At 37.3% G+C, this 27,819-nt stretch overlaps 1 protein-coding gene across 2 annotated transcripts in view; it reads left to right on the top strand.

Annotated features, from left to right (window-relative positions):
* Positions 1-27,819, top strand: part of LOC121644104 (carbohydrate sulfotransferase 8-like) — a 197,514-nt gene that overhangs the window by 44,460 nt on the left and 125,235 nt on the right. The window contains exon 2 of one of the 2 annotated variants that reach the window (XM_041991829.1): positions 9,258-9,410. In XM_041991829.1, the coding sequence (XP_041847763.1) occupies positions 9,260-9,410 (151 nt within the window). In that variant the 5' untranslated portion in view covers positions 9,258-9,259. Of the gene's footprint in view, positions 1-9,250; positions 9,411-27,819 lie in introns of those variants that run through there. The other variant, XM_041991821.1, reaches the window with a different exon arrangement.

Genomic DNA, 27,819 nt, shown 5'->3' with positions numbered 1-27,819 from the left:
TAGGATTATAGACCTTTTACTATCAAACTATTGTGAGAGAGTGAAGGCAAGATGGTTTGATGGCTGATTGCGACAGACTCATCACAACAGTGTGACGACTGCATTAACTCATCCTAGAGATCACCGGCTGTCATGAATAAAGAGAATTAGCAGTGCTTTGAACATGATCCTACCAGCTCCCATTATACGCTCATCAAATTCCTCTGCAAATAATCATTAATTTATGAAGCCGTCCGTCCTGGCAGGGGCCATTTCTTTTTGTTTGTTAGCCAACAGTGCTCACTTTCACTGACACACAAGCAAGACTTCACATGAATAGTGTAAAAGAAACATCCTAGAACATTTTCTGGGACATCTGAAGTGCTCCAAAAGGCAGAGAGGAGGTAAGTGTTTATATATTTTCTGAGATAATGAAAATGAATTGGTTTATGTAGCAGTGAGGCATGTCATGAAGCTTTCTGTTCCCACACAGTGTGTGGCTCTTCATTAGTAGTTGGTCTCTGAAAGGAAAAACCTGAACCTTTGATTCGCAGTGAGAGAGGATTGATACTTTATCATGCACATCACATTAAGGTCTAGTATTAACAGCTCTGAGTAGCAATAGTATGGAAGATGGACATGGAAAACAAAAATAAAAATAAAAAAAAGGATTAAATTCTATTTTTATTCTTTATAAACTCCGAACTTATCTGGGCTTCACCTTAATTATTATCATGAAAAGAGATTAAATGCTCAGTTCTTTGCTCAAACTATGTTGTGGGCACCTGTTTGGTGTTATCTGTCACGTGGAAGTAGTCGCTTCTTCTATCCCTAGACCTTTTGCTTCACCATCTCTGATTCTGGATCTCCATACCCTTTCTAATGAGGAGGTTAACATAATTTTAGCTATTTAAATTACCCCAAATAAGTATTAGAACCCCACATTTTCAGGATCAGACTGATTTGGCTTTCATATATCCATGGCTTTAATGCATATTAATTTGTTTGTGAACTTAAACTATTTCACTCTGGCTTGTTTTAAAGTACATCAACCTTTTGTTTAGCACATTCCAAAGCTTGAAACTGCTCTGGAGCACCTGGGGGAAGCTGTGGTTGATTTTTAAAACTATTAAAAGTTTTGAGGGCTTTGTATCACATTTAAAAATAAAGAAACAAAAACAACAGTATAACAGCTGTGTATTCACCTCTGTTATGTTATTTATGAAAGAATCAAACATACAGTAAGATATGTCTCAGTATCCCAGTTACTAAGCACTAAGCCAGAGCTTAAAATAACCCATTTTAATTTAAACAGGAAGCTAGCAAGACTGCTAGCTGATTTTAAAGTAAGCTACAGCATGGAGATGTAGCAAAATATAGCTTGGAACCTTATTTTGTCTATGAAGATATAAGAAAGAAGAGAAAGCACCCAAGTTCCAGAATCAGCAGCCTGACCATTGACATTTATATACGTATATGCCACATTGGTCTTGGCTTAATACGAGTAGCGGCACCATATTGGTCCTGGCAGGTTATCGATATTCAGACTGAACGGAGGAAAGACACCTGGATGGGCCAAACCATAACAATCTTTTAACATGACTACCAGGAATTACTTTTATTAGTAAGAATGAACAACTGTTTTTTTTCTCTTTTTTTCATATTTTTTTATTCCATGCACATGTTAAATGTTATTCAGCTCTAAAAACTTTCAATAAGTGGTCGTATATGTTTCAAGATGACAAGGGTTTCACAATACTGTGTAAAATCTACAGTCTGCCATATTCATTTAACTATATCATGATAAAATCGATGGATACAATAATGTACAACATATTAGGCTTTACCACTTTATATGGTGATGCACCTTTTTAAAACAGAAGATTATAATAGAATTAATATCTGTTGTGTTAAACAAGAAAATATCTACCACATCTACTTCTGACAAACATCTGGTTTAACTTTTCGCTTTGACAATAATTTTCCCCACCCACCATATATTTAACTTATTTCAATCCCAATAAACAATCCATTGATCATCTGTCAGTGATTATTAATTAACAGTGAAACTTCAGTTTCAAACTTTTTTTCACCAAAAATCAAATCTAAAAACCCAATCAGCTGAGATTTTACACATTTTTAGAATGTAATCTAATTTAAACTAAACAGCTGTTCACAACCGGCGGCTTTGAATCAGCTGTTTACTGCACAGAGGTGGTTTTGGAGATGCAATGTACCACAGTGATAACTTGGTTCACATCGACAATAGAAAGGTAAAAAAAAAAACCTTAGTCTTGTCCCGAGAACCATCTTGCAAAACTTTTAAAGCAAAACTGTCCATATAAAAGACGCATTCTGTGTCAGTTTCTGCTTCAGAACCACAATGGTATTTATGCATCACTTCCTGAAACTATGCAGATGATGCATGCTTTAATCTCGCATAAAAATAATAATAATAATAATAATAATAATGCCGTTAAAATCAAGTTGCGTTAATGCATCATTAACATGTTAACTTTGACAGCCCTAGGTCAGACACAAGGATCCAGCCTACTACCACCACTGGACAGCAAAGTAGAACTGCTAGGGAGGGACTCCATTGATCCCCCTACTACCACATCAAGCTCCAGATAATGTGCTCCTAAACAACCAACTTACCTTTCTATGAACCTTTTTGAACTTATTGCAAATATTTCCAGATTAGGTGCAAATATTTTTAATTTCTCATGTTTATTGTATTCAACCACAATCATCACAGCAGTCTAAGTGAGTTTGTGTCTGTCTTAGAGCAGAACACAATATTTTCCTTTCTTATGATATGGCCCACCTGCTGACATCTTGCCAACCCTCTGGCTACCTCATATTCGAGAGTCTATCTCTGCCACTGCCTTAGCCCCACTTCAGACACACATACAAATAAGTTCCTCTCATGTCAAAAAGTTTGGTTTATACAAATTTCACATCCAACGCTTAGAAGTTTGCTGCCTTTCCAAAGCTTCTCTGCTCATCTGCACTGCATGACATTGGTGTGCGTTGCACCTGTGTTGATTGCACACATTTGCCACATTGAAATCCTTTATATATATATTTATATATATATAAAGGAAATGATGCAAAGAGCAACAAAGCTATAACATTTTAAGTCTTCTTTTATGTTTGTCTGTCTCAGAAATTAATAAAGTATGCAGTTGCAATCTTAAGTTCTGTAACATTACCATAGCTTGTTGCTTAACATTTTTGGTGGGTGGCGTCTGTTTTTGCACAAACAATTTACATGTATGGCTGTCAGTGGGCTAAGATTTCATTTTTACAATAGTGTTCCATTCACAACTGCAGTACCAAGGAGCAAAGAAAATGGTAAACTTGTGGGGACTTTAATTTTGTGAAACACACATCTTTGCGGACATGAAAGAATGACATCTCTATTTCCACTCAGACACAAAAATGCAGAAAATGGGATATGTGTCATTTCTTGGCTTCATATATCTATTTGGAAGTGAAACAATGGTTTGACAGTAATGATATATTTGTGTTAGCCCATGACAGGTGCAATGTTTTTTATTTTTTTGTTTGTTTGTTTGTTTTTCTTCATCATTTTATAATATTGATGAAAAAACTGTTCCACTTAGTCATCCGGACTTATCAGAGCAAACTGCGACTAAATCTCACAAGTTGTTAAGATTTTTATTTAATAAATCGCTGTTTTTTCTGTTCACACAAGAAATCTCCAAAGTAATATTTTATTTGCTACATTTTGAGCACAAGGCCTAATAGTGCTTGAAATGTTAAGGGAGCAAATAAAATCCTCTACAGGAGCTCTCTGGTATGCAGATCAGTCCCTTTTCCATTATGACTACCATTCGATTCAGCTCCCAATCCAGTGGATTTTTGAATGTGCATGTCTTTTCTCTGGTTTTTATTCAGATCACAAAGATTGTTCAGTCATTCATACTAGGTAACCAGAGAGAATCATCACAGCAAGTCAGAGGAAAAACACCAGACTGCTGTATTCAAACAACACATTGCTTCTCTGAACACTGTGTGCTTGCATGTGACAAATACATCTGCTGTGCATTCACAACCTTTGGGCATTTAGAGAAAGTTTAAAATTAGGTAATATCTCTCTGTTTAGACAGCATAACAGCAGCAGTGAGAATCTGCTTAATAAAGCAACAAACTAATCAGCTATGCTCCACTCTTAACCCAGTGAGTAAACTACACTTAATAATAAAGACTTTCACAGCAGCACACTGTACCAACTGTATTAATAGTCAATTAAAAGTTAAGCTAATCTTTTCCTTCTTTTTTGGGGTGTATTTTCAGTCGTTGTGGATCAGAACACTGTATGGCCCTTTAATGTCATAACCATCCAGCACATGTAGTATAGTATGTTTTAATATTTAATTTATTTCAGTTTTTAACAATCCTATTGTGCATATTTACAAAGGTTTAGGATTTAAGATACATTGCTATGATGTGCTAAGGGTGCTAGAGTGTCATACAGAAGCAGGGGCCATAACACTCAGGACAGGACTGTCATGGTTTGCTCTGGCTGTGGTTTTTAGTGTTTCTCCTGAGATTCTAGGTGGCGTTAAAGTGTAACTACACTCCTTACTTTTTGCATAACTCCACCTATTGCAAAATCCGAAAAATGCCTGAAACTGCAAGGGTTGGGGTGGGAGGTTTGGGGTGATCAGGGGGCAGAGAGTGGGTGGGCGGGATACACAGGCAGAAATGATTGACAGGCAGCTGCTCAGCTTACTGGCAAGATGCAAAGCAAGATTCACAAAGCACCTACGCCACAGAGCGCTATTTAAGGCCTCGTGGCTTTCCCCTGCTACACATGGACAAGATAGTCCTGAACCATATCGGTCTGAGACGTTAGCGCTGTTACACTGGCCTCTCAACAGCTCCAGCAGCTCTGGAAAGCTGTGGAGACCCGTGGCAGGTTGTGGCAGCTGCAGAAAGTGTCGCTGTAAGTTGCCGCTGCTACGATTTCAGCTCTCTCTCATTAGATGAGGATCAGCAGGCAACTTTTACACCCCTCGAAAGCACAAATCTCTCATTGCAGGAATATTTCATCAGAAACTCTGTGAAAGAAAAGAAATCTGAAACTAGCAAATCTACACCATATAATTTCACATCCCTTCTTATGCGCTGGCGGGCGTGGTTTTCTATTCCTGCAAGGCGAGGACCCATCTATCTGCATCTGGAGGGAGGGGGCTGTGGTTTTTTATTTATTTTTTTTTAATTTTCTCATGATATAGTTAACCTCTCTATATCACGATAAACATAATCTGGTTTTACCCTGTAGAGGGCGCAATGAGCTATGTTTTACCCACAAAATCCAGTTTTTAAAATAAATTTAAAAAATACTAATTTTATCAACACTATATGTAGTTTACTTCACAATTAAGTAATATTATGTTGTTTACAGCTCAAAAAAGGCATTTTTGGATACCCCTTTAAGCAGGTTGCCTTGGAGGCTCAGGGTGGATGATTACTCACACCTGCAGCTCATTTAATCTTCAACTTAAGGATCTGCAGGCGCTCCAGTCTTTGCCAGACTGTCCCTCTTTACAGCATGTTTCTTCGTGTTGCCTCAGGATCCCTTGGATTACCATCCAGTTATCTCTGGATCCGAACTTCCTCCATTTCCCAGCCTTGCCACCAGCTCTCAACTACCTGCCTGCTTGCTCTGCCAAGTGCTAGAACTTAACTGATTTGATATGGGTTTACATTCTTGCAACAGTTCCAACAATTGTGACAAGGACAGCATGTTGGTTTGCCCAAACCTTGAAAAACCAGGCAGCCCAGATTTGATACTGAGTCCATGCATGCACACGCGTACTCATACTCGCCTGACTAGTTTCATGGGGAAAAGCTCACTCAAGTGAAAGTCTGACAGTCACATTAGGTTTTCTGTTAGGTTTACTGTGTATGTGGCGTTTGATTGTTACTTACCGCCCTCCTGTCCATGCCTTTGCTTGGTCAAAACCAAGGCAACTTCCAATCAGCTGTTAAGACATGCAGACATCAGGTTCTTGCCAAAATATTTCTTTTTGAAAACCTTTAATTACTTTTGTATTTGATACTGTAATAAATATACTTATTCCTAAATTAATGTGTAGAATTAGTTATTTTTGTGTTTACTTTTATCTTGTACAACCTTAAGAAGAGCTTGACAACGCTGATTTATGTGTAGAAATCAAGCATTTTTGAGACTAAGGGGAGGGGCTTTGAGAATATAAAGGGGAGAGTGAGTGCAGCGCAGTGAATCATTTAGTCGTATTGCTGGCAACTGGAAGGATGCTTTGAAGATCAAGGTTGGACTATTAGTATATTTGGCTGGTCTAAGAAAAGACAAATGGTATATGTTTTTGTTATTTCACTTTTCATTCTTGTAAATAAGTAGATAATCCTTGCACTGGAGTTTTGGATATTTTGGCACTGTTGAGCACAGTTTGGGAGCCACAAGCACCGAGCCTGTTTTATTGGATGATGAAGAATACCGCCACACAGAGAAAACCAAAAACTGAAATTTCATACTGTTTTAACACGCATTTAAGTTTACATATTTTTGACATGTACTTTGTCCACCAGGTAAGTTGAAAAGGAACCTTAAAAAAATCAGATCAATCCTTATGACCAGCTTATTATCAGGACTGATTATCATAGTTAGTTTTTCATTTGGTTATTTCCTAAAAAACCTTGTGCACAGTAGGACAGATTTACTTGCCTTGCATGTTTTGTATATATTTTAGCTTATTTCAGCTTCAAACATCTGTTCCCTAAAACTACTTATTCAACACTATTGAATCTCTTGCATCAGTGGAAATAACCGCTTTCTGCTTCAAGCTTTTTTTTAACAATGCGCACATCAAATTTCTGACCAATCTTACAATAATTGTTGGCCATAAGAAGCAAAGTCCTCTGGAGTATTTAATGACTTTAAGCTTACTGGTATACAAACAAACAAGGAGACTTTAAAACTGGTGGGGCTGGAAGTCATTGAGGAGTTGTGGTTAAAAGTGTTTGTTCAGTACAGAAAACGCTGTACAGCATATCTATCATTAGAGACACGGTGTTCAGATCTAGTGAGAAACAAAGAGGATTGTTGGGGAGGAATCTTGAGACTTTCCAAAAGTCTGAAAAAACAGACGATAAACAGAACATTAGTGGTAACAACGAAGCATTTGCTCTTCTGTTCTCTGTCAGCAACAGTGGAATGAAATCTCCAGCATTCAGATAAGGTCATTAAACTGTTGGCTGTCACATAAATGACAGAAACCTGGGAAGTTGAAGCCTGGGATAATTTATTTCTATAAAATGACACCATGGTTTGGCACTGTCAGCGTAAATAACACAGACTGAAGAGATAAAACAGTGTTCAGAAAATAGGGTAAAAGGTAACACATTAAAACTTTCCAACCAGCCATCACAGTTCTGCTGAACTCTAAAAGACAATCACTAAGAAAACTTTTTTTAAGAAACTGTGTGTGTATTATATTTTTCTTTTGAACTCCAGGCTCCATTCTGCCTGTAATAACTGAACTGAATTGGTGCAGTCACCACAGCGAGAGAAATGGATAGAAAAAGGGTTGCCTTTCCTCTCTCCCACTTCTGTTTTAAATGCAGAGTTGACAGTTATTGGTAACCATGTTTATTCACTCAGAAACCCTTTTTATTGTATTTCTTCCACTAATGGTGCATTCCACTTTGCATCTTTGCTTGCATAGTTTCCCTACAGACACACCACTGCACCATTCATATGGCAGTTGAGTGTTTCATGGTGGCCTAATGGTTTGACATCTGAATGACTGGTTTAATCCATGCAAAAGCAAAAGCTGTGATGTTGACTTTGATATGAGTTCAGCTGAGAGTTTCCATTGCATACTGATATCTGTTGTAGACATCAACAGCATATTTTGCTTTTTTATGATGCATTAATTTTTTATGAGGAAGGCTAATTTAATTGGCAATAAATAAATAAATAATAAATAAATAAAATCTGCTGGTCCTTTTATCAGTTTGGGGAATGTTCTCAAATCTTCCCTGCCTGTAAGAAAGAGCCATAACCTCACCTTTTTAAGGCTATTCTCTCCAGTTACATCTTTTCATGCTACCAATTTCCATTTAAATGCTCTATTTCTACTTTGTATTGTCTTTCAAACAAAGTTTTGTACAAACATTTTGATTGTCTCACAACATGTCTGTACTTTACACTCCAGAAAATCAATTTCAAGTAATTGTGAGGTTTGTTGGTTGTTAGTTTATAAGGCGTGAAATTGTTTAACCCAAAAACCTACTGGTGCCACTCTCATGTTTGTATTAGCCAAGTACCCCTGCTTTCAGTGGAGCAATGTTGCAGTGTGGTTCTCCAGTGGCTGCATCTACACTGATTAAAATAAAATCTTAAAAGTTAGTATATTACCTTTGCATTCTTTTTCACTTTTGTAAATCTTTCTCTGTCATTGTCGTCATTTTCAGTTTTGTTTCCTTTGATTATAGTGATTATATATATATATATATATATATATATATATATATATATATATGTATAGTGCTTCAAGTCCCCCCATGATTTTTTATTTCATCTACTTATTTACACCTTTATGCAGTTATAATTATCTATGTTTTTTCTTTATCATTTCTATTCACAAAGTCTTGACAGAAATCTTGACAGATATTATTGTGTCCTGACAGGATAATTATCTCATTTTATTTATTTATTTATTTATTTATTTGCGGTACTAATTCAAGTTATGTTTTTGTTTGCACAGGAAGCAACGTGAAATTCAGCTTCTTGACATAAATGAAATAGAACCTTTTTTTTCCAGTGGTCACACATGCTTGAATAGTAACCAGAGCTCATTTGCATATTAATTTGAATATGGTTGCTACACAGTCTTTCCACTGTGTGAACAGATTTCTGCTGGTCTGCACTCATGCAGGTCTGACTGGAATTGTGTTTACCAACTGGATCCTTATAAACAGAGCACAGATTGCTTTATTTGGAGGAATTAAGTTTTAGCTCAGCTTGTGTTCATATTGAATTTCTACTCAGATTTGGACTTTCATCCATCAGTTTTTTCTTTTTTGTCTCAGAGTACGTTAGGTGGTCCGTTTTCATAAATGCAGGCTTTTTGTTTTTTCTCCTGTTTGTAACTTAAACTGAATAATTTGAACAATACATTTTTTTTACTGATCTTCTTATTTTCCACTTTCTTTACATATATTCAAAATAAATTATATTTGTGTCTCTTGCATCATGGTAGGGATGAAGCTGAAGATGGTCATGGATTCCTTATGTATACGGAAACGGAGGCTGCCCTGTTACTTTTGGTTCATCTTGCTGTTCGGTGTTGGAGGTCTGGTTCTCTTCATGCACCAACAGGATCTGTCTGATTTGGTCCAGCAACAAGGTCCCGGTAAGTCTTTGTTCATTCTTAAAAAAATAAAAAAATATAATTTGTGATTTTTATTATTATTATTATTATTATTATTTAAGGCTGGCACTTACACACTGTTCCCAGCTTGTACTGATACTCTCAGAGATTGAGTAAGCTTCATGCAGTGAATAACTGAAAAAAATGGCAATATAAACCAACAGGTTTATCTGACCAAAAATGATTAAGGGAAGATATAAGGATAAAAAGAAAAAAAAAAAAATGTCTTTCTGGTATAGATAGATCGATAGATAGATAGATACTTATTTATCCCAAAGAAAATTCAAGTACACAACAGCTACATAAATGCAAAAAGAAGGCAAGTTATTATCAAAGACAAACAAAAACAGGTTAGTACCAACATAATAGTGCAAGCAACACGGTATAGTCCAGTGAGATAAGAGTGTGCAGAGTTCTGAGACGATCATGATCCTCCCTGGCCACTCTCTGAAGAGTTGTACAGTCTTATGGCCGGAGGACAAAAGAGTTCTTCAGTCTGTTTGTGGAGCAGATCAGAAGCAGCCTGCTGCTGACGTGCCCTCTGACTGACACAGTATAATGGGTGCTGTGTGTTGTCCAGGATGGACACTTCTGCCACTGATACTACAGAGTCCAGTTCTGTGGATCCAGCCCTCCTCACCAGTCCGTCCATTCGCCCAGCATCCCTCTTTTTAATGCCCCCCTCCCCTGTGCTGCAGTGCAAGGTGTCAGATGTGCAGCCCCCCAGCCTCACAACCAAATGGATGTGCATACACACAAATCACTGCACTTATGTATGTAAAGTAAATGAGTGTAAAGGGGAAAAGGGAAAGAATGAATATACACATCTGTGGGCTGCAGTCATGGATACAATCAGGTTAATAAGCCGTTGCAAAACCAATTGTACAATGTCCCTTGTACAAACATACTGTAGACATATGAAGAAAATTAATATTTAGTAGTTTAACATGTTTTCTTCAGCCTAGAAGAGAGATTAAGACAGTGTGACACAGAAAATATTTAGTCCCTAAATACTACCCCCTACATTTGAACTGGTCAGACTTTCCAGTCCTCCTCCAGATTTAATTTCCAAATGACTCAAACCTTTGTTCTGATGAAGTGACCCTGTATGCTTTTGCTTCGTGCTCAGTTTTAAAGAGATTGGGGTTTAAGCAGCCGTGATGGACGTGTAAAACTAAGCCGCTTCATGTCTCAGATACAAGAGATTAGCCACGTACTAATACACATGGCTTGACCTGCACTTTCAACCAAGTGAGAGCAGCATCGTTTGCATGTGTCTGCTGCTGTTGGACCAAAGCTTGACTCAAGTTTTACACTCATGTTAACCTACTTTTAATATTTAAAAAAAACTGAACTTTGTGGATTAGTTTTCTATGCAGTCCAATTTGAATGGAACTCTTCAGATCCAGTCCACTTGAAAAGACAATCCATTTAGCAGTTAGTTAATAATTAGAAATTAGTAAGTCATGATAAATCCATGTTTTTGTGTGGAGAAGAAAAAAGCTGATGAACTCACCAAGCAAGCTCTCTGGAGATAAAATCACCAGCAGCAGAGAAACAGCATCGGTTGAATATCTCCACTATCATGTGTCAAGAGCACTGTGAATCATTATGAATATGAGTGGTGTCACACTCCACAGCAATAAGAGCCACTTACACAGAGTGGAATCTCTCCAGCCCTCTAATATTCTCCTGATTGTCAAATGTTTTTCAGGCATGTGTCAGGGAAAAACAGAGAGAAAAAAACAACTCACTATGTCATAGAAACAACAATGGCTTCAAAACACACACACGGAGGCACACTGAAAGGCAAACATACACATTATTTGCAGACACAGACGTTACAACCATCATTTAATATTCATAGCAAATGTCAGACCTATGGTCCCTTTAGAGCTTGGAAGTAGTTGGAGTAGCATTTTTGCCACTGTCAGGGGAGGCGTTTGGTTTGACTAAAGCCTTGTTTTATGTTATTTTCTGTTTTATTTGACATTTAACATGCTCTTTGACAGAATGGCATATTATTTTATATGTTTGCTCTGTGTGATCTGTTTAAATAATGCAAATATGTGCTTTCATTTGAAAAGATCTCACTCTGGTTTATCAACCTAGTGTCTCAAGATATTTTCAGTTTTTGATCAGTATGATTCAAAACTGCTGAGATCTGAAAACAACCACAGAAAGGATGAAACCTAAAATGAGCTGACTCTTTAGCTCTGAATTTCACTGAATGGTGAAGTTAGTCCCGACTGTCATGGTTTCTGGGTGTTGGTGTGTGTTATGTTCATGTTCTTGGTTTTTTGGTTATATTCAGTTAGTTTTTTCCCTGATGTTCTGTGGTTTTCTGTTCCTGCCTCGTTAGTTCACCTGGTCTGATTAGTCATCCACTTCACCTGTGTCTTGTTGTTCCCTCTGTGTATAAGTACTCCTGGTTTTCTGTTATTCCTTGTCAGATCCTTACATGTGGTTTATTCCCCTGTTGTGTGTGGTTCCCTGTCCTGTGTCCTGAGAATTAAACCTTGTCACCAGCACAGTTCTGCCTCCTGCCTTGACTGCCTGCATTTGGGTCCTCACCTCCTCCGCCGCCCGCCATTCATGACACCGACTGCAGAGAAAGATCCCGTTTTTGTGGAATCTATGTTGAGTAATTCCCTCATAAGCATCAGAGCTGGTGCTTCTACTGTCTTTCCTTCTAGTAAAATGGCATAAATCATTCCTGTCACCCCGCAGGTAAAAGTAAACTCAGTTGTCCATGTAATAGCTGCTGTTATCATAGCGTGCAAACAAATATGGTGGTGCAGTCTTTATTCTGCATGTGAAGGAGCACTGGAAATTAATTTACCTTCATATAATTTTTTTTTTTTTTTTTTTTGGAACAGCTGTCTAAATTAAAACATTGAAAAAAAACACTTGTCTTCCAGTATTATTGCTTGGACAACTGCAGCTGACTTAAATCATATCAGGCTACAGAGAGAGAGAGAGAGAGAACTAGAAATCTAATTTAACTATTCAAAGGTCAGAGAATAATCCTGTAAATACAGTTATGGTCTTTAACTCAATTACTGTTTAATTATAAAGGTATCAAATAGGGTTGGAACATTTCCTCCAGTAACTCGATTACAAAGAAATCCCTGATGCAAATTAGTTGCTTTAAATTATTTAAAAGTAATAAAATATCTATTCAACAGTATCATTATAATTATAATATTTGTTCATAGAAAATATGTTTTGTGGCTAAATCAGTCCTAATTGTTATGTGTTGGTTAATAAAAATGCTATAAAAGTTGGAAAGCCTTCCAAAGGCTGTTTTTAATGCATGCCCTACTTTCAATTTTTATACATCCTGTAGATGAAGTCTCTGTAGATTTTTACCCTTTTAATGTCAAAAACTGTTTTATTGTTGCGCTTAAATGCACAAACTGGTTTTGTTCTTTTGACAATAATGACATTTGTTGCATTTTCTGAAAAACCAATGACTGGCTCAAGTTAAGAGGCTTGTCATGTTGAACAGCTATTATTTGCACTTTAGCAAGGCAAGGTTTTTCTTGTCTTGTTAATCACTTCAATAACTAAAAGAAAACTGGATTACCTGGATATTTAAAATCTCTAAGTTTTGGCAGGATTTGTTTTTATTGCTGAGAGAGTTTGTTCATTTAATCAGTGTAATAGATTTAAATGCTTCAACTTGCCAACAAAGTTACTCTCCATTTTTCTTTTTCTCTTGTCTTTAGTATTTCAGCTTCATGCTTCAAAAACATGCATGTTACGTTAACTGGAGATTCTAAATTGACTGTAGGTGTAAGCATAAGGTAGTTTGTCTCTGTGTCAGTGTTGTGATGAATTGGTGATTTCTCCACCTCTCACTCAAAGACAGCTGGGACAGGCTCCTCCAACCCTGTACAGGCTATAAATGACAGATTATTAGAATAAAAGTATTGGTTTTGGTGGGATTTTAAGGGTATACGTCTGCTTCCTACACAGGGTTTATTTATATAGTTATTACATACAAATAAATGTCAAGGTTACAGGTAAGAATGTACACAAAATATATGCGTTTTCAAGGTTAAGTGCTTATGTTGTAAAATGCTGCCTCTCCACAGTACAGCTGGAGAGACAAAGCATGTGCACTTTTTGTTTGTTTGATACAGAGTTCATATAAAACATCTTTACAAAAACTGATTAGATCAATAAATGAGGAAATGATATTACAAGAAAAAATCAAAACAACCCACTCTCATTAAAAACAGGAACTGTCCATGCATCTAATATTTGGTCCTTTTACAATCAAGACTTAAACACGATGAGATGACATTTTGAAAGGCAGTTGTTTCGTATTGAGTCCACCACTCAATGGGAGCCTCAGTAGATGAGTTTTAAATTCTGTAGTCAAATACATTGTAGTGTTTTCTAACACTAACCATCATCATTTATACCTCACCATGTACATTAAACCATTACCAAGTGGGAGCAAAGTGCTGGGGGAGGCTTAAACCAGTGATCTTATACTGGAAGGACACAGAGTAATCGTGTATTTACAGTAATACCACTCTGGGGACATTATACTTCACCACCAGTAGTGTGGCAATACTTACACTGATCCAGATCCAAAATAACTAATAATAAAAAAAAAATAATAATAACTACATTTTCCTGACTGAATGCAGTTTGTGTGTTCACATGTGATCACATACTGATTTGTAATAATGCTAGCATGATAAAGTAATGTCAAATGTCGAATTCTTTAATGTCAGTGTATTGGATGATTTACTAATGGCCACTAAAATAGCCAATTTACAAATATACCATCCTCACCCATGTATATACTAGAAAATAGGAGTTCACTGTAGTGGACACTGTGCATGAAAGGGTTAAGAGCATACATATTTGTTATGTATCCTGACATGTGGAACTGCCCTGCAAAACAACAGCTTGGAGCTAAATTGCTAACTTTTAACTTTAACCCATAAGAGCCTGACGTGACATAGATGTTACAGTTTCTGAGACATTTTGCTTCAATTTATGGTATAAACTTTGCTCAAAATCCTGTTGAACACAATCTGATACGTGTCTTCTGTCCCCTAATAGATACCCAGAAGCAGAAAACCACATTATAATATTTTTAATGTATCACATGGTAATAAATGGTATCCCTCCCCAAAAATTTTTTATTTTTTATTACATTTTGTCAAAGGGCCAAATAAAGACCTCATATAAAAAAAAAAAGTGGACTTTTGTTACCATTTTTTCATGGGTCGGGCCTTAATGGGTTAAATTGTGACACTACTTTGTTTTCCACATGTGAGCATGTGTTCATTTTACATGTCCTTTGTGAAGCTGTGCTGGTCACCATGCAGCATCAGAGGCTTACAAGACAATGAAGATAAGAAAAAAAATCTGTGAAATCAAACTAAGGTTTTATAAGCTGATTTTTCTCCTTTGATTATACCATAGTTACTTTTTAAATGTGTAATGTTAGCCTTAACTGGTTTTGCAGACTAAGCACATCCTTTCTTCTCCTGTACTCTGTTGCTACTTGGATATTGAAGTAAGAATTTTTTAAATCATGCATGAGAGACTGTGTGCTGTATACTGAACACAGCCCCCTCGCTTCAGCACAATGAGCAAGCAGTATCTTTGCCTTAAGCTATGGTGCTTCACCCTAGCAGAAGCTCATATCTAATAGAGCTGAGTTATAATACATTGGGTGTCAGCTTTTATCTGCCTCCCCCTCCTTCTTCACCTCTTTATTTGGTTTGCAGTGTACTTCAGAGCTTTGTATCCTCTGGTTTAGATGGCTTGCACAATGGTAGCTGAGAAAACTGCCCTTTCAATGCAACAGTCACCCCCAGACCTCTCCCAAGTAATTGTTTTAGGACAATTGTTGGAACAGCAGCCACTTTCTCACAGAGTAAAAACCTGAAGAGCTAGCAGTTTAGATAAAGTGTCTGCACAAATTTTCACCTCTGGCCATTTTTTAGATGACTGTGGCAATGATGACCAACTCTTTGGGGAGTGAAAAGTCAACTTGGTGACACCTCACATGGCTGAACACAGAGATATTCACAAATGGAGGAGAGGAGGAGGAGATGATGCTCTATTCTGTTGTGTTGTGAGAAGATGCAGCAAGTTGCAGGCACATGCCTAGATCTCAGTGTATTGATCATAATTTGTCATTTTTAAGTGGATAACAGAAAATCGGCACATATGAGTGCGTACATTGTAACAATTGTCTTCAAAGCTCAACAAAATATGCTCATTTCACTCACTCAAATATGAATAACGTATAACAATCCATACACGGACCTGTTTGCTGCTTTGAAAAAGGTTCACAAATGGCAAAGCCAGATCATGATGTTTTGTAAAGTACAGTAAATACAGTTAGTGAATTCAACATCACCAACAAACATATAGCAAAACAATAGCAAACATATATATGTATTTTTTTTTTTTTTTTTTGCTCAAATAAGGCTGCATCAGCCAAAATAAGCTCATTAAATCATTTCCTCTTTGCCAGTAGGGACTGCAAAATGTTTAGAACTGGTCCAGTAGAAACTATTACCTCCCAGGGGCATGAACCTGAAGGCTACAGCAACATAAGGGGATAGCACCACAATGTATTCTACGGGCTGTGTTACACCACAGTATCTCATGATCATAACTTTCTGAGCTAATTAGACCAGTTTTTTGTGTTTTCTGCAGAATTATGAGTGTTAGACCCATACAAGACAACTGAGAGTGAGTTGCTAGGTGTCTCATAGGTGACACGTAGCACCGCAATTTTCCAAGTAACATTAGTGCACGGCAACACGATAAAAAACAGCATTACTGCCAAAAATATTCTACTACTAACCTACAGTATGCAGCTGATACACTCAGACACATCTCCAGGGATGGAAAGTTCTTTTAACAACCACAGAAAGCAACAAACTGTTGCTGGGATAGGCTCCGGCTTCCCCACAACCCTGAATTGGACAAAGTGGTCCAGAAAATGAATGGATGAATGTTGCTGTTTGGGCGGCAGTGCAGATCACCTGCAACATTAAGAAAATTTAGTGTATTAAATGAATAACACAACAATGACAAATTAATTTTTCAGGGGAGCTGAGCTCCTTTAAGCCTCCATCATTCAATCCTTGGTCAAATCAATCAGTCTTACATTATTACAGTTGGTCATTTGTTTCTGAAACGAAACATTAAGCTGAGCCCACTCTGGCACCCCTGAGTGCTCACCATAAGAAAAAATTGTGTTACTTTAGAATCATTGTTGACTGGAGACAGAAGCATTAATTACTTAGTTAATTCCATTAACTAATGTAGTTATATGATATATAACCGACTGCTGATTAAACACTCAAAAGCCTGATGTCAGCAGGTGTTGGTGTTTTTGTGGGTGTGTGTTTTTGTTTGTTTTTTTTTAAGCTGTGTAAAAAGTGCTTTGCTTATCCATCCGTCAGTACTAAATTGTTCTTCTTGTCTCACACTAGAGATTTAAAGATTGAATAGCATCTGTACCATTTTCCATTTGTTTATAACAGATAAGCAATCAAAACTTGATAAGAGCTCTAACCATTACTTTGCTTGGTATGTTTTCATTAACTATGATTTTTAGATGACTATCCATTGAAATATAAATTTCAATGTGTTTTTGGATGTTTGATTTTTAGTTCCCAACTCCTGATGACCTATTTAGTACCAAGTTACAGTCAGACTGAAAGTCAGTAGGTGATGAATACGGTGAATAATTTCTAAACAGGGAGGGATATATTGTCAGGAGTTGGTGAAGATGTGATGGGGATTTGTTTTTGTTTTGTTTTGTTTTTTTCTTCTTCTTCTTTTGTTTGTTTGTTTAGGTTTGGTTTTTTATTATATTGTTCAGCAAATGAGACAGACTTTTCACTATTCACATGTCAGCTATGGAGGATGTTTTAAACATCCTCCTGCAGAGAAGATGTCGTCAATACCATCTGATTTTGTTTCGTACTGGGTGGCAGCAACTATAACTAGGGGTGCTGGAAAAGACCAGTATTTGAAAATGTCAGGCTTAATTGACTATCTTCCCATAATGAGATTAAAAAAATAAGAAGAAAAAAAAAAAAAAAAATTAAACCTAGTCTTTCAGTCATGTCAACTACTTTAAATAAGAAGACGATTAAGAGACCACAGTCAGTGATGCATGTAGTTAAGCTCCTTTATGTGGCAGCTGAACGTGCCAACCTTGTGTTTGCATGAACACTCTCAGTGCTTTTCTCTATCAAACGGCTCCAGCAATCTTACTAAGTTACATCTAAACGTTTGTGTTTATTCTGTTGCTACAAATAGCCCTCATTTTGATCCTGATCTGCTTTTCAGTGATCTGACAGATCATTCATGTCATAAATGTCACAAAATAAACTCACTACAGCACAGGATATACTTTCTTCCAATTTGTCTTTTTCTACAATTATTTGGTTGAGTGGTTTGGTCACTTTTTGAATTCTTTGGAGTCAGAAGCGGCAGCTTCTACTTTCCCTGTAACACCGGATGAAGATATGAAGGGTAGAGGCAGTAATGGGCAAAGCCAATCAAGGTGAAGTGGAAGGAAAACTTTACATTTTGAGCATGAAATACACTCTTTCTTCTAAATCTAATACTGACTGACCACTCCCATTCACTGCCAGTAGGTTTGACACAAGCATAGCATGTTTAAGATTGACTGCAATCTTATGGCAGGATGAGAGAATGACATGTAAACTCTGACTCTGTTAAGATGTCTGTATCCATATTTAATGTGCTGGATGTACATAGCGGTCTTCTCCGTCCGTGTCTGAGTGAAATGCGAGGAACATAAAACATAATCAAAGTGAATAAGAACAGATTGATGCACTTTGTCTGTCTGAATTGAGCTTAAGAAGACGGCTGGAGATGGTGCAGCAAAGCAGTGAATCAATCTTTGTTTAAGAAGTTTTAAAAATTAAGAGACATGAAGATACAACATTGCAAATGTGGCAGATATGTGAGGAAGTAGGTGATCAAGACAAACTGCATCAGTAGATACACAGAGACTTGCTGTTTTAGCTATAATCATATCAAGCATATTTTTAAACATTTTTTCCTTTATGCATGCAGGTAATTTAGCCTACAATAAATGAAAAAATGGGAATAAAATATATCTGGCCCCTCTGCTGAATCCCCACCTCCACCCCATCTCTGTCCACATGGAGTCTGCCAGGAGCCAGGCATATTGTTTCATGCTTAAAGGAAAAATTTGATCTCTCTGTCAGAGGTCCAGTAATCCCTTAAGCGTTCCCTGTTTGCATAGTCCAATTTAGCTGTCCCTTAATGAAATTAAATTGTGTTGATGACCCCCATAGCAGCACAACGCCACTCCACTTGTAAGCAAATCCACTGATGGATGTTTGTGAAAATCCTTCAAAATTATTATTTTTTTACTCTGTCAACCCATTCATTCATCTGTGCGTGCAAAGCTCATTTAACAAAGCCTGTTTGTGTTGTGCTGGCAATATCCCCTCCATTCCTCCCAGAGAATGGAGATTGAAAAGCATTGGAAAGCAATACTTGGCAAAGCAGACTCCATCACATTACTTTTACACAACCTTAAGTACAATTTTCCTTCTGAAAACGGGGGGGCATTTTCTCTCTCGAGTGTGAGCACAGCAACATAACCTGGAATGTTAGAGCAGTTACAGCCAAGCTTTGCCATAAGTGTTAGGATCATATGGCATCTGGCAAGGGGCATGTATCCCAACAACAGTTATAGCATTGGCTGTTACTCAGATAGCTCTGCTATTTATTTATTAATTTATTTCCTGCTCACCTCAGGAAGAAAAGGAAACCTTTTTGGGTGCCTGCATTCATATCATTCATGGATGGGTATCAGGTGCCTGCATCGCCGACCTGGGTCATGCCAATTGGATTTAAAATGGAGCTGCTCGGGGGCAACAGCAAGGTTGTGTGGTTTCCATTAACATTAATGCTTGGAGTTGTGCCATGGGAGCCTTGCAGCATAATCTGTTTACTCTGCCATCTGATCCTACCACCATTGGCTTCTATATTCAAAAACAATTTTTTTCATATTCCTACTCTAGCAGAGATCATTAAATAAAATAAAAATAAATAAAATATATAAAAACATGAATTTGTAGTATTTATATGAATATGAGCTCTGAACTATAAATTTACAGCTGGGAATTTTGCAAGAAGTAGAAACAGTTTTAACAGCAAAATATAGGGTTGAAACTATTGACTCAAGAGCAGAAAATGCAGGATGTCTTATTCACAATATGTTTTTAAAAGCAAGGTTATTTTGGCCTGGTTGGCATGTGCGTACAGTCACAAAACTTATTACTGCAGAGCGCTCCACCAAAATGTTCTTCAGTGTAAAAACAGTAAAAATAAAATAAAATAAATAAAAAACTCTTCAAAACATCTCATTTTGTGCTCTCCAGAAAAACCATAAAGTATGAAGCACACATCCAAAGAAACAATTCAGCATGGAAGAAGGGAAGATGGAGAGGAAGGATGTTTATTAAAAATAGAAAACATATGCAGTCCTCTTTCTTTTAACTCAGCAGAGTTGAAGATGCATCTTTTCGAGCCAGTCACAAGCAGACAGGGTTACCCCCCCCCCCCGCTGAGCAGCAGAGCACAGCTTGTCTGTCCTGCGGTTGGTGCTGGGACTTTCAGGTTGCCCTTTTCTACAGAACCACGCTGGGTAACATTCTGAACTCCAAAGGAAATAAAGCGTAATGAGGCCAGAGCACCAGGTGGATTCAACAGTGAGGCTGATTTTTTAAAAACGTCTTTGAAGACTGTATTCACAGATGTTACCTCTTGATGCTGTTGTTCTTTTCCATGCAATGTCACTGCAACAGTTAAGACTCATTCATGACCGCTTTATCTTAGCAACAATAGAGTACACTTGATATGATGAACTTTTTTCATCGCCTGTCAATTTCCAGTAGGCAAATGTTTTTCAGTGAAAATAACCCACATTAAGGGTGCAACTGGACGTATTTGATAATCAATGTTCCTTTTGAAATAGTTTTTAATTATGTTTTTTTTTATTATCATAAAATTATCTTGGTGTTCTCTTTCCAGAAAGGAACAAAGTCACCTTACATAACATTACTTAAATAATACAAAAGGTTTTTGGCTGTCAGACATTTTGGAGTGTTTAATCAGAAATCAAATATGTAAAAAAGAAAAAGAATATATCATCAGCTGCTACCATCTATTTAAAATATATATAACTAGTCATCCTACATTCTCATCTTAATTCATATGTAATCAAATATGATCAGTGCTCTCAGCAAAAACTATGATCTTCAGAATCCTTGTCTTTGCCATTCTGGAGATTTTCAGTTTCACTGGACTGGTCTGGTCTGTACAATCCAGATCTTACTGGCTTTCAACTCCTCTTTTGGCATCTAAATTCACCCCTACCTCATTCTTTGCACTGTCCAACTATGGTTCATTCGATATCTCATTTATTTAATTAAAATTTTACTCCTGATTCACCTGCACTTTGTTCTGTCAGACAACCTCTTGATATCACAAAAGCAAGTGTGGGTGAAATGTAAAAACTGCGTCCCATGTCATTGCAAAAAGAATGTATTTTATTTTTAACTATGCTAATTTGAATTTTTTAACCCTATCAAATTAATTTTAATTTCTACTACTATCAATTGATATCATTGCCTGACCCAGCCAGGAAGTTAGCCAATTTCATTACTTGCTGCAGACACTGAAGATCCTAAGTGCCCTCAAAACATAAACTCTGCTCTTTCTCTTCTTGTAGAATGCCGTTAAAGTTGAATTTTTCAGTCTATTCCATTGTCCAGATCTGTAGTCTTTCACCACCGTACATCAGAGGATGTAAATAGGGTTCGACTTGTGATCCAAAAATCCACAATCATTTTCTTTGTCTCAGTCACATTCAATAAAAAATTGATTGTAACATTGTTAATCACCTCCTTACAGTTCATCTGATCACAGGTTGCTGCTGAACACTTGATCTGTAGGTGGAGGTGAGAAGTCCCAGATTATAGTCTGCTCTGCTTAATGGTGGACAGGCAAAGAAACTCAATGCATCTGTGACTTTTGGCATCGACATTTTGCTTTCTCCAGCGGAGCAGCTGACAAGAGTTGGAAATGTAGCAGAGAGAAAGGTGTGGCTTAAATCTCCAGAGATCCCCCTGACTGCATTCGGGTTACAGCAACAACTGAAGTGTTAATGTCACATTCAGTGTCAGTAGCAGCTGATGATGAAATATGCACTGCTACCAACATAGCACTGTTGAACTCAATGGAAAAATTATATTAAAAGAAACTCACAATCACACATGCCTGGGTTACAGAGAGGATTTTTTGCAAAAACATCCAGAACTACGTACGAGATTACGGAAATACAAAGGAATACAATAGGATTCTAGCTACTGCAACAAGCTGCAGTGAGACCCTAAAATATTAATGACTAACTATGGGAATGCTTGGAGGAGGATTCAAACAATCAGAAATCTTCAAAATAGCAAGCCACACCCAAGAAATTCCAGGTAATCTCAAAGTGGATAACAAATTACCAAAAATTACCACATTTGGATTGTGAAATGATTTAATTTGTCCCCTGGTCCCTCTAGTGGATATGCAGTAATTAAGATAAAGGGCATTCTAAACTTTCTTGCCTGTAAAAAGCAAATCCATTATTGGAAGGTTCAAAAATTTAACCAGCACTACCCCAGCAGGAGAACTGGTTCATACTGAAAAAAAATGTAAAAGGAAAATTCACTTGTGTGTAAGAAAAGAACAAAACCAATACTACTGACTTGAGTTTTGAAGTATTCACTTGGAAGCTCTGATGTACAGCAGAAGGAGTGGGATTTTTTCTAATGTCAATGCTTCCATACTAGTATCATCATTAATATAATATTAATATATGTTCCAGTCAGAAAGCTTGTCTTCATCACTGCTAACAGATAAAGCATTGAACAGAAAAAGAAACCCAGTGTGTTGTTAATACTACAGACAGGAAGACACACAAAGAAAGAGTGGGAGGAGAGACAGAGGTTATATAACCACAGTTCTCACCAAGGGGACATCTTGCAGCCTCAAAAGCAGAGCAGCGATGATAAATGCCAGTGTTCAAGGTTGTTCAAGTCATCATCCACTCAGTCAAGGAAGATTTCGTAAGAGTTATTGTTAGCAAAGCAAAACTACTAAAAAACTAGCATTTTGAATTAATTTAAAATGAATAATGTGTGAAGAAAAAAGACTTTCTCACAAACAAATTAATAAGACATTCAAGGCTTAAATCAGTTTTTTGTTCTTTAAGAAAATGTCTTAATAAAAGGAGATAACATATGCGGATCAGAGCAGATTAATTATGTTTTTTTATTTTAAAACAAAATTACCTTCCAGATTTTGGATTACGATATATATATATATATATATATATATATATATACTTTCCTACTGAACTTTCCTAGACAGTTTGCTTATTGAGCTGCCCAAGAAAATAATAAAAAAAAGACTTTTAAAATTTCATAATTGCTCAAGGGAACCTTGGCCTATGTAACCTAATGTTTTGGATAGAATTTGATAATATCTCTGTAGTCTTCTGTTCTGAGTTTTACTGCACCAAAGTTTTTTACAAAAACTTTCATTCAGTTCTTTCTGTTTGAGCCACAGTGTTGTGCAAGAATCATTCCATTCACCATCCCTGTTATGAGCATGGATCTTTTTCTAAGAGGGATTCTATATGATTGCTCCTAAAGCTGGGATTGTCCTTTTAGGAACAGTGGTTCATTTGTACAGTCTGCAGCCAGAGTGCCAATTATCAAATCAAACTTGAACCCATCCTCTGTCTGCCAGTAAGACATGGATATCATTGTGCACTGCTGAGGCTTCCATCTCTATAATCCCTCTACAAAGTGCAGGCACCCTTAGAGGAAGATGTGGAGAAGAGAGTTGCCTATGCACCACTTGTGTCTGCAGAGGGCACGAGGAGTGAAGTTGGTGGAATCAGTGGCCTGAGCCGGTGATTCTTCAGCCCTCCCTCCAGTCAGGAAAAGAACAAAAGAATAAGCCCTCTTACTATCCAAGGTGATAACAAGCTGTCAACTTTTCAAATGTAATCTGCTGACTCCGGGAGGTGTCAGTGGAGTGGGCCGCCAGCTGATGCTTATCTCCTGAATGGCATGCCATTGATGGAAAGAGCTGTGGCCCTGCTGGCAGATGCCTAAAAGCCACCAAACAAAGAGGTCTGCATGGGTAAAGGAATCCATACTGAGCCAATTTTCAACTTATTTATATACATATATCCCCTCTAGACCTCTCACTCTCTGATGTGAGCCACAAAGAAAAGGTGATGGGCATGATAAATGGCATGAATAGCAGCCAATAGACTGGGGATAATAAGGAATTACCCCTGACAATGCTGACAAGTGATGGGAGGCACTCCTCTGTCAGTGTGCCTCTGGAGTCCCTCCACTTTGTCTGGATACAGATAGTTAAATGTAAAAGCCATATTGCTGCCAACACAATGTCCTAATGCACACTTCAATGGGCAGTGAGGCTGTGATATGGGAGCTCTCATCAGGCTGCAGCCAGTAAATCAATCCAAAATGGGCATTATTCAACTCTTTAACAAGGGGTTTGCCATACAGCTAATTGCCTGCACCTAGTCCATCTTTCTGTCTTACATCAACCTTATGTTCCCCTACCCTTCTCCCCCCACTGTTTGTCTATTCCAAATGGTACAACTCCAAAATTGTTTTTAAATTACCCAGTGGAGCTGCCAGATGGCTAATAAAACATAAAGGACTATCTTTGATCATATTAGCTATTGATATTGACAAGCCACATTTTCTTTATGTCAAATTGGCGTGGGGATTTGTATCTAAAAGTCTAAAAAAATATGGTCTAATATTCTGGGCCATGCAAAAAGCCACTTATGATCCTAATCGTTATGGACGAGAGAAGGAATTAGTCACACAAGAGCTATTTCAGGCTGTTTACAATTTGATTTCAGACCAGTGTGGGGGGGAGGGTGTGTTCCCTTGTGGATTTGGGACAATTGATCTTGGAACAGCAGTCATATGATAAGAAATAGATACTCCTAGTTGTTTTCTGTGCAGCAGTGTGAGAGAAAATTACTTTGACCCAGTGCCTTTTTGTACAACTTGGATTCTTCTTTTCAGTTTGGTTTGATGGAGTTTGTTGCCCCCACCTCCACCAAGAAAAAGCCTGCTTGATGAAGGTCACACAACTAAGATTACTGAATGACACTGTGAACATTTTAACAGCAGCTGATGGTCTTGCATATAATGGCTACAAAACTTTGTATAATAGACCTAAATTTATGCATCAAATGATGAACCTGTGTATTTAAACTTATTAGGAGTTAACAGCCATGCTAGCTCATCTCTAAGACCCCTTTTTAAATAGTGTTGTAGCTAAATGTGAAGATGACAATATGCTTCCTTTCAGCTTGTTTGTGTTGGGATTTTCTGGTTGAACTATTAGGTGAAAAGCCAAAACAATTAAACCATTTAAGTGGCGACAAATTGGTTCCATGTCAAGCTGTAAACTTGACAGCTTTACAGCTTTGTGCATTTGCTGAATGCTTTACTGTTTTACGGTATCCTTTATTATTCTCTGCTGTTACTACCTTTTTCTGTTACTTCCAGGTCAAATATGTAGAGGATCCATGCCAGTTTAAATCCAGTTTTACACCTGCAAGCAGGAGTAATTCGATGAACTCTATGTGACTAAAATGTTTACATTTATTTGCGGTTTAATTTTCATTGGACTAAAAAAATACTTTTTTTTCTGAGTTTATGTTTGCATGACAGTTCTCTGATTTTACTCCCATGTACTTGTAGAATGTCACCATTTCATTGCTATACCCAGTCCTCATCTGATGTCTCAAGTTATCTGATTAGTTTAAGGATAAACTAATCAGCAGGTGAGCACCTGCTTATATTCACCTGATTCATATTAAACGGATTTCCTCAAGAGCATGTTGTCAAGTTCTACACAAGCCTGTTTATAACTCATTAATTTGAGTCAGGTGTGATGAAGAAGGGTATAGGTAAAGGTATAAAGGATGTAGGACAGTGACCCTTTAGGACGGGAATTTTATATCCCTGCCCCACATGATCTCTTTGGAAATTCAACTTTCCTCACCTAAATGCCCACAATAACAGAGTAATCAGAAACATATAAATATAAAGAAACATATAAATAAATTTAAGTTTCTGTCAATCTTCCTGATATAATGAAAGATACTGTCAAAGGTTCCATAGATATTTGACATGATACTGAAAAGAAACATAGCTGTGTTGTCAAAAACAAATTATAGGCAATAATTATGAAAGTTGTGCCAATCCACTTTAATTTGATTTCCAGGGTTAAATTTTGTTGTTCTTACTGGACGTTTGAAACAAAAGCACACAAACAGCACTGCAATGCTCTCTGTAAAAAAAATTATACCACTTTCTCTATGGCATTCTTACAAATTTGACAGTAACAAACATAATAGCAGCAGAGCAGACGTGACTGAGCAGGAAGTACATCACAACTGCAGTGTGCATATAATGTATTTGTCAGTTTAATCCACAAGGAATAGGGGAAATGTAGGTATTTTTTTCACATTTTCTAATAAACACACGTTATTTGCCTTCATAAGTGACACATTTTTAAATCATAGGAAGATTTTTGACTGTAACCACAAGACCACAAAAGTAAAATACCTAAAGTACCAAAAAGAAGAGCAACACTGTGATGCTTTGCTGTATCACATTGGTAGATTGCATACACTGACTTGTAGTTTAAAAATGTTGGATTGAGTCGTCTCATGGTCATAGAGGTATGACATTAGTAGAGGTGTTTTCTATGAATATATTTTGGGAGAGCTTTGCAGTCAGGCTATTCTTTTCACCCGAGTTATGTTCTACAGGCAACATTTCCCATGGGGCATTGTATTTCAACACCAAGCCATTTCTACTCACTGCAGTTATCCACTCACCCTATCTCTATAAGCATTGTCCTTTTTGGCAAATGGCATTTAACAGCTCAATGACAGGTCATTTTTATTTCATTTTAAGGATTTTGAGAATTTAGTGTTGGCATTCTTTAAGTTAGGAAGTGTTTTTCCACTCAATAATTAAATAAATCCTTTCATTTCGAGTATAGAAATGTGTTTTATTATAATTTTATGCTACCATATTTTAAGCCTTGTATACCAGACTCATTCTCAGAAAATTGAAAAGCTTTCAGGCACCTGCCAGGCAGTGTGCAGCCAGTTTCCTTGAACAGGAACCATTTTTACTCATTGTCTTTTACCGCCTTAAATTGAGCCCATAACAGGTAAGGCCCATTAAATTACATCAAGACAAATTGAGCTGTTCACTATCCATTTCCAATTTTCTTAGCAGGCTTGGGGTGAAGGGGATTAGAGACAGATCCCTTTATATTTATTTCCTGATATCTCTGAGAAAATTTGAAGTGTTTTGTCCTACTCTGTCATTAAACACAACACTGCTTGTTTTATGAGAGCTGACTGAGGTTAAGCAGAGGCTAAAGGACTTAACTTCCCAATATTTTGTATGACTGACTTCCACTTCCATGAGCCACTTCCATTGGGGGGGATTTTGTTCACCTCCACTGAAATTGATACACTTGTCTCACTTTGCTGGGTGTCTCACTGGTCCCTCGGCTTATTGGCACAGAAAATAGGACTCCACCTCTCACACCCACTTCTATTGATTATGAATCAGATTATATTTTATGACAGAACCCCCCCACCCCCCACTTTTTTTTTTTTTTTTTTTTTTTTGCTAGCTTCATTGTGGGTGTTGATGTGCAAAGAGGATTCCAGAGGATCCATACAAAATTGTAGGAGCGCTGTTAAGAAATAAGCCCACTTCAATGGAGGGATTTGCAAAGCCCACTCAGAGGTAGGAGGGAGCCTTTCAAAGCCACAATTTTTCTAAGACTATTTGCTGTACTGTACTCCGCACAAAAGCTCACTCAGTGAGACCACTCAGTGTTTTACCTCGGTCGTCAGCAAGGACACCTAACCATGGTGGGTAAAATTAATTGTATCAACAAGTAAAAGCCTTACCCAAGATGTGCCTGTGTGTAACTGCATAAATATCAGTTAAGCTAAAAGCTTCATATGAAAGTTCTCACTTTCTTCTTATTATTACTACAATTTCACATTTTTTCAACTTAAGATAATCCCTTTTAATGTGAACGAAATTTAAAATTCCACTGACAGATCAATACGGGCTTAAACCTGAAAAGGGCATGACTGACAATGTTTGTCCCATCATGGCATGACTGACCCCTAAATGGCAACTCTATCAATTCAGTGTCAGTCCTCCTCCCAGTA

This window comes from Melanotaenia boesemani, chromosome 1 (assembly GCF_017639745.1).
Source record: "Melanotaenia boesemani isolate fMelBoe1 chromosome 1, fMelBoe1.pri, whole genome shotgun sequence".
NCBI classification, from domain to species: domain Eukaryota; kingdom Metazoa; phylum Chordata; class Actinopteri; order Atheriniformes; family Melanotaeniidae; genus Melanotaenia; species Melanotaenia boesemani.
The sequence above is the reverse complement of the archived record's forward strand: the minus strand, read 5'-3'. Positions and strand labels throughout refer to the sequence as shown.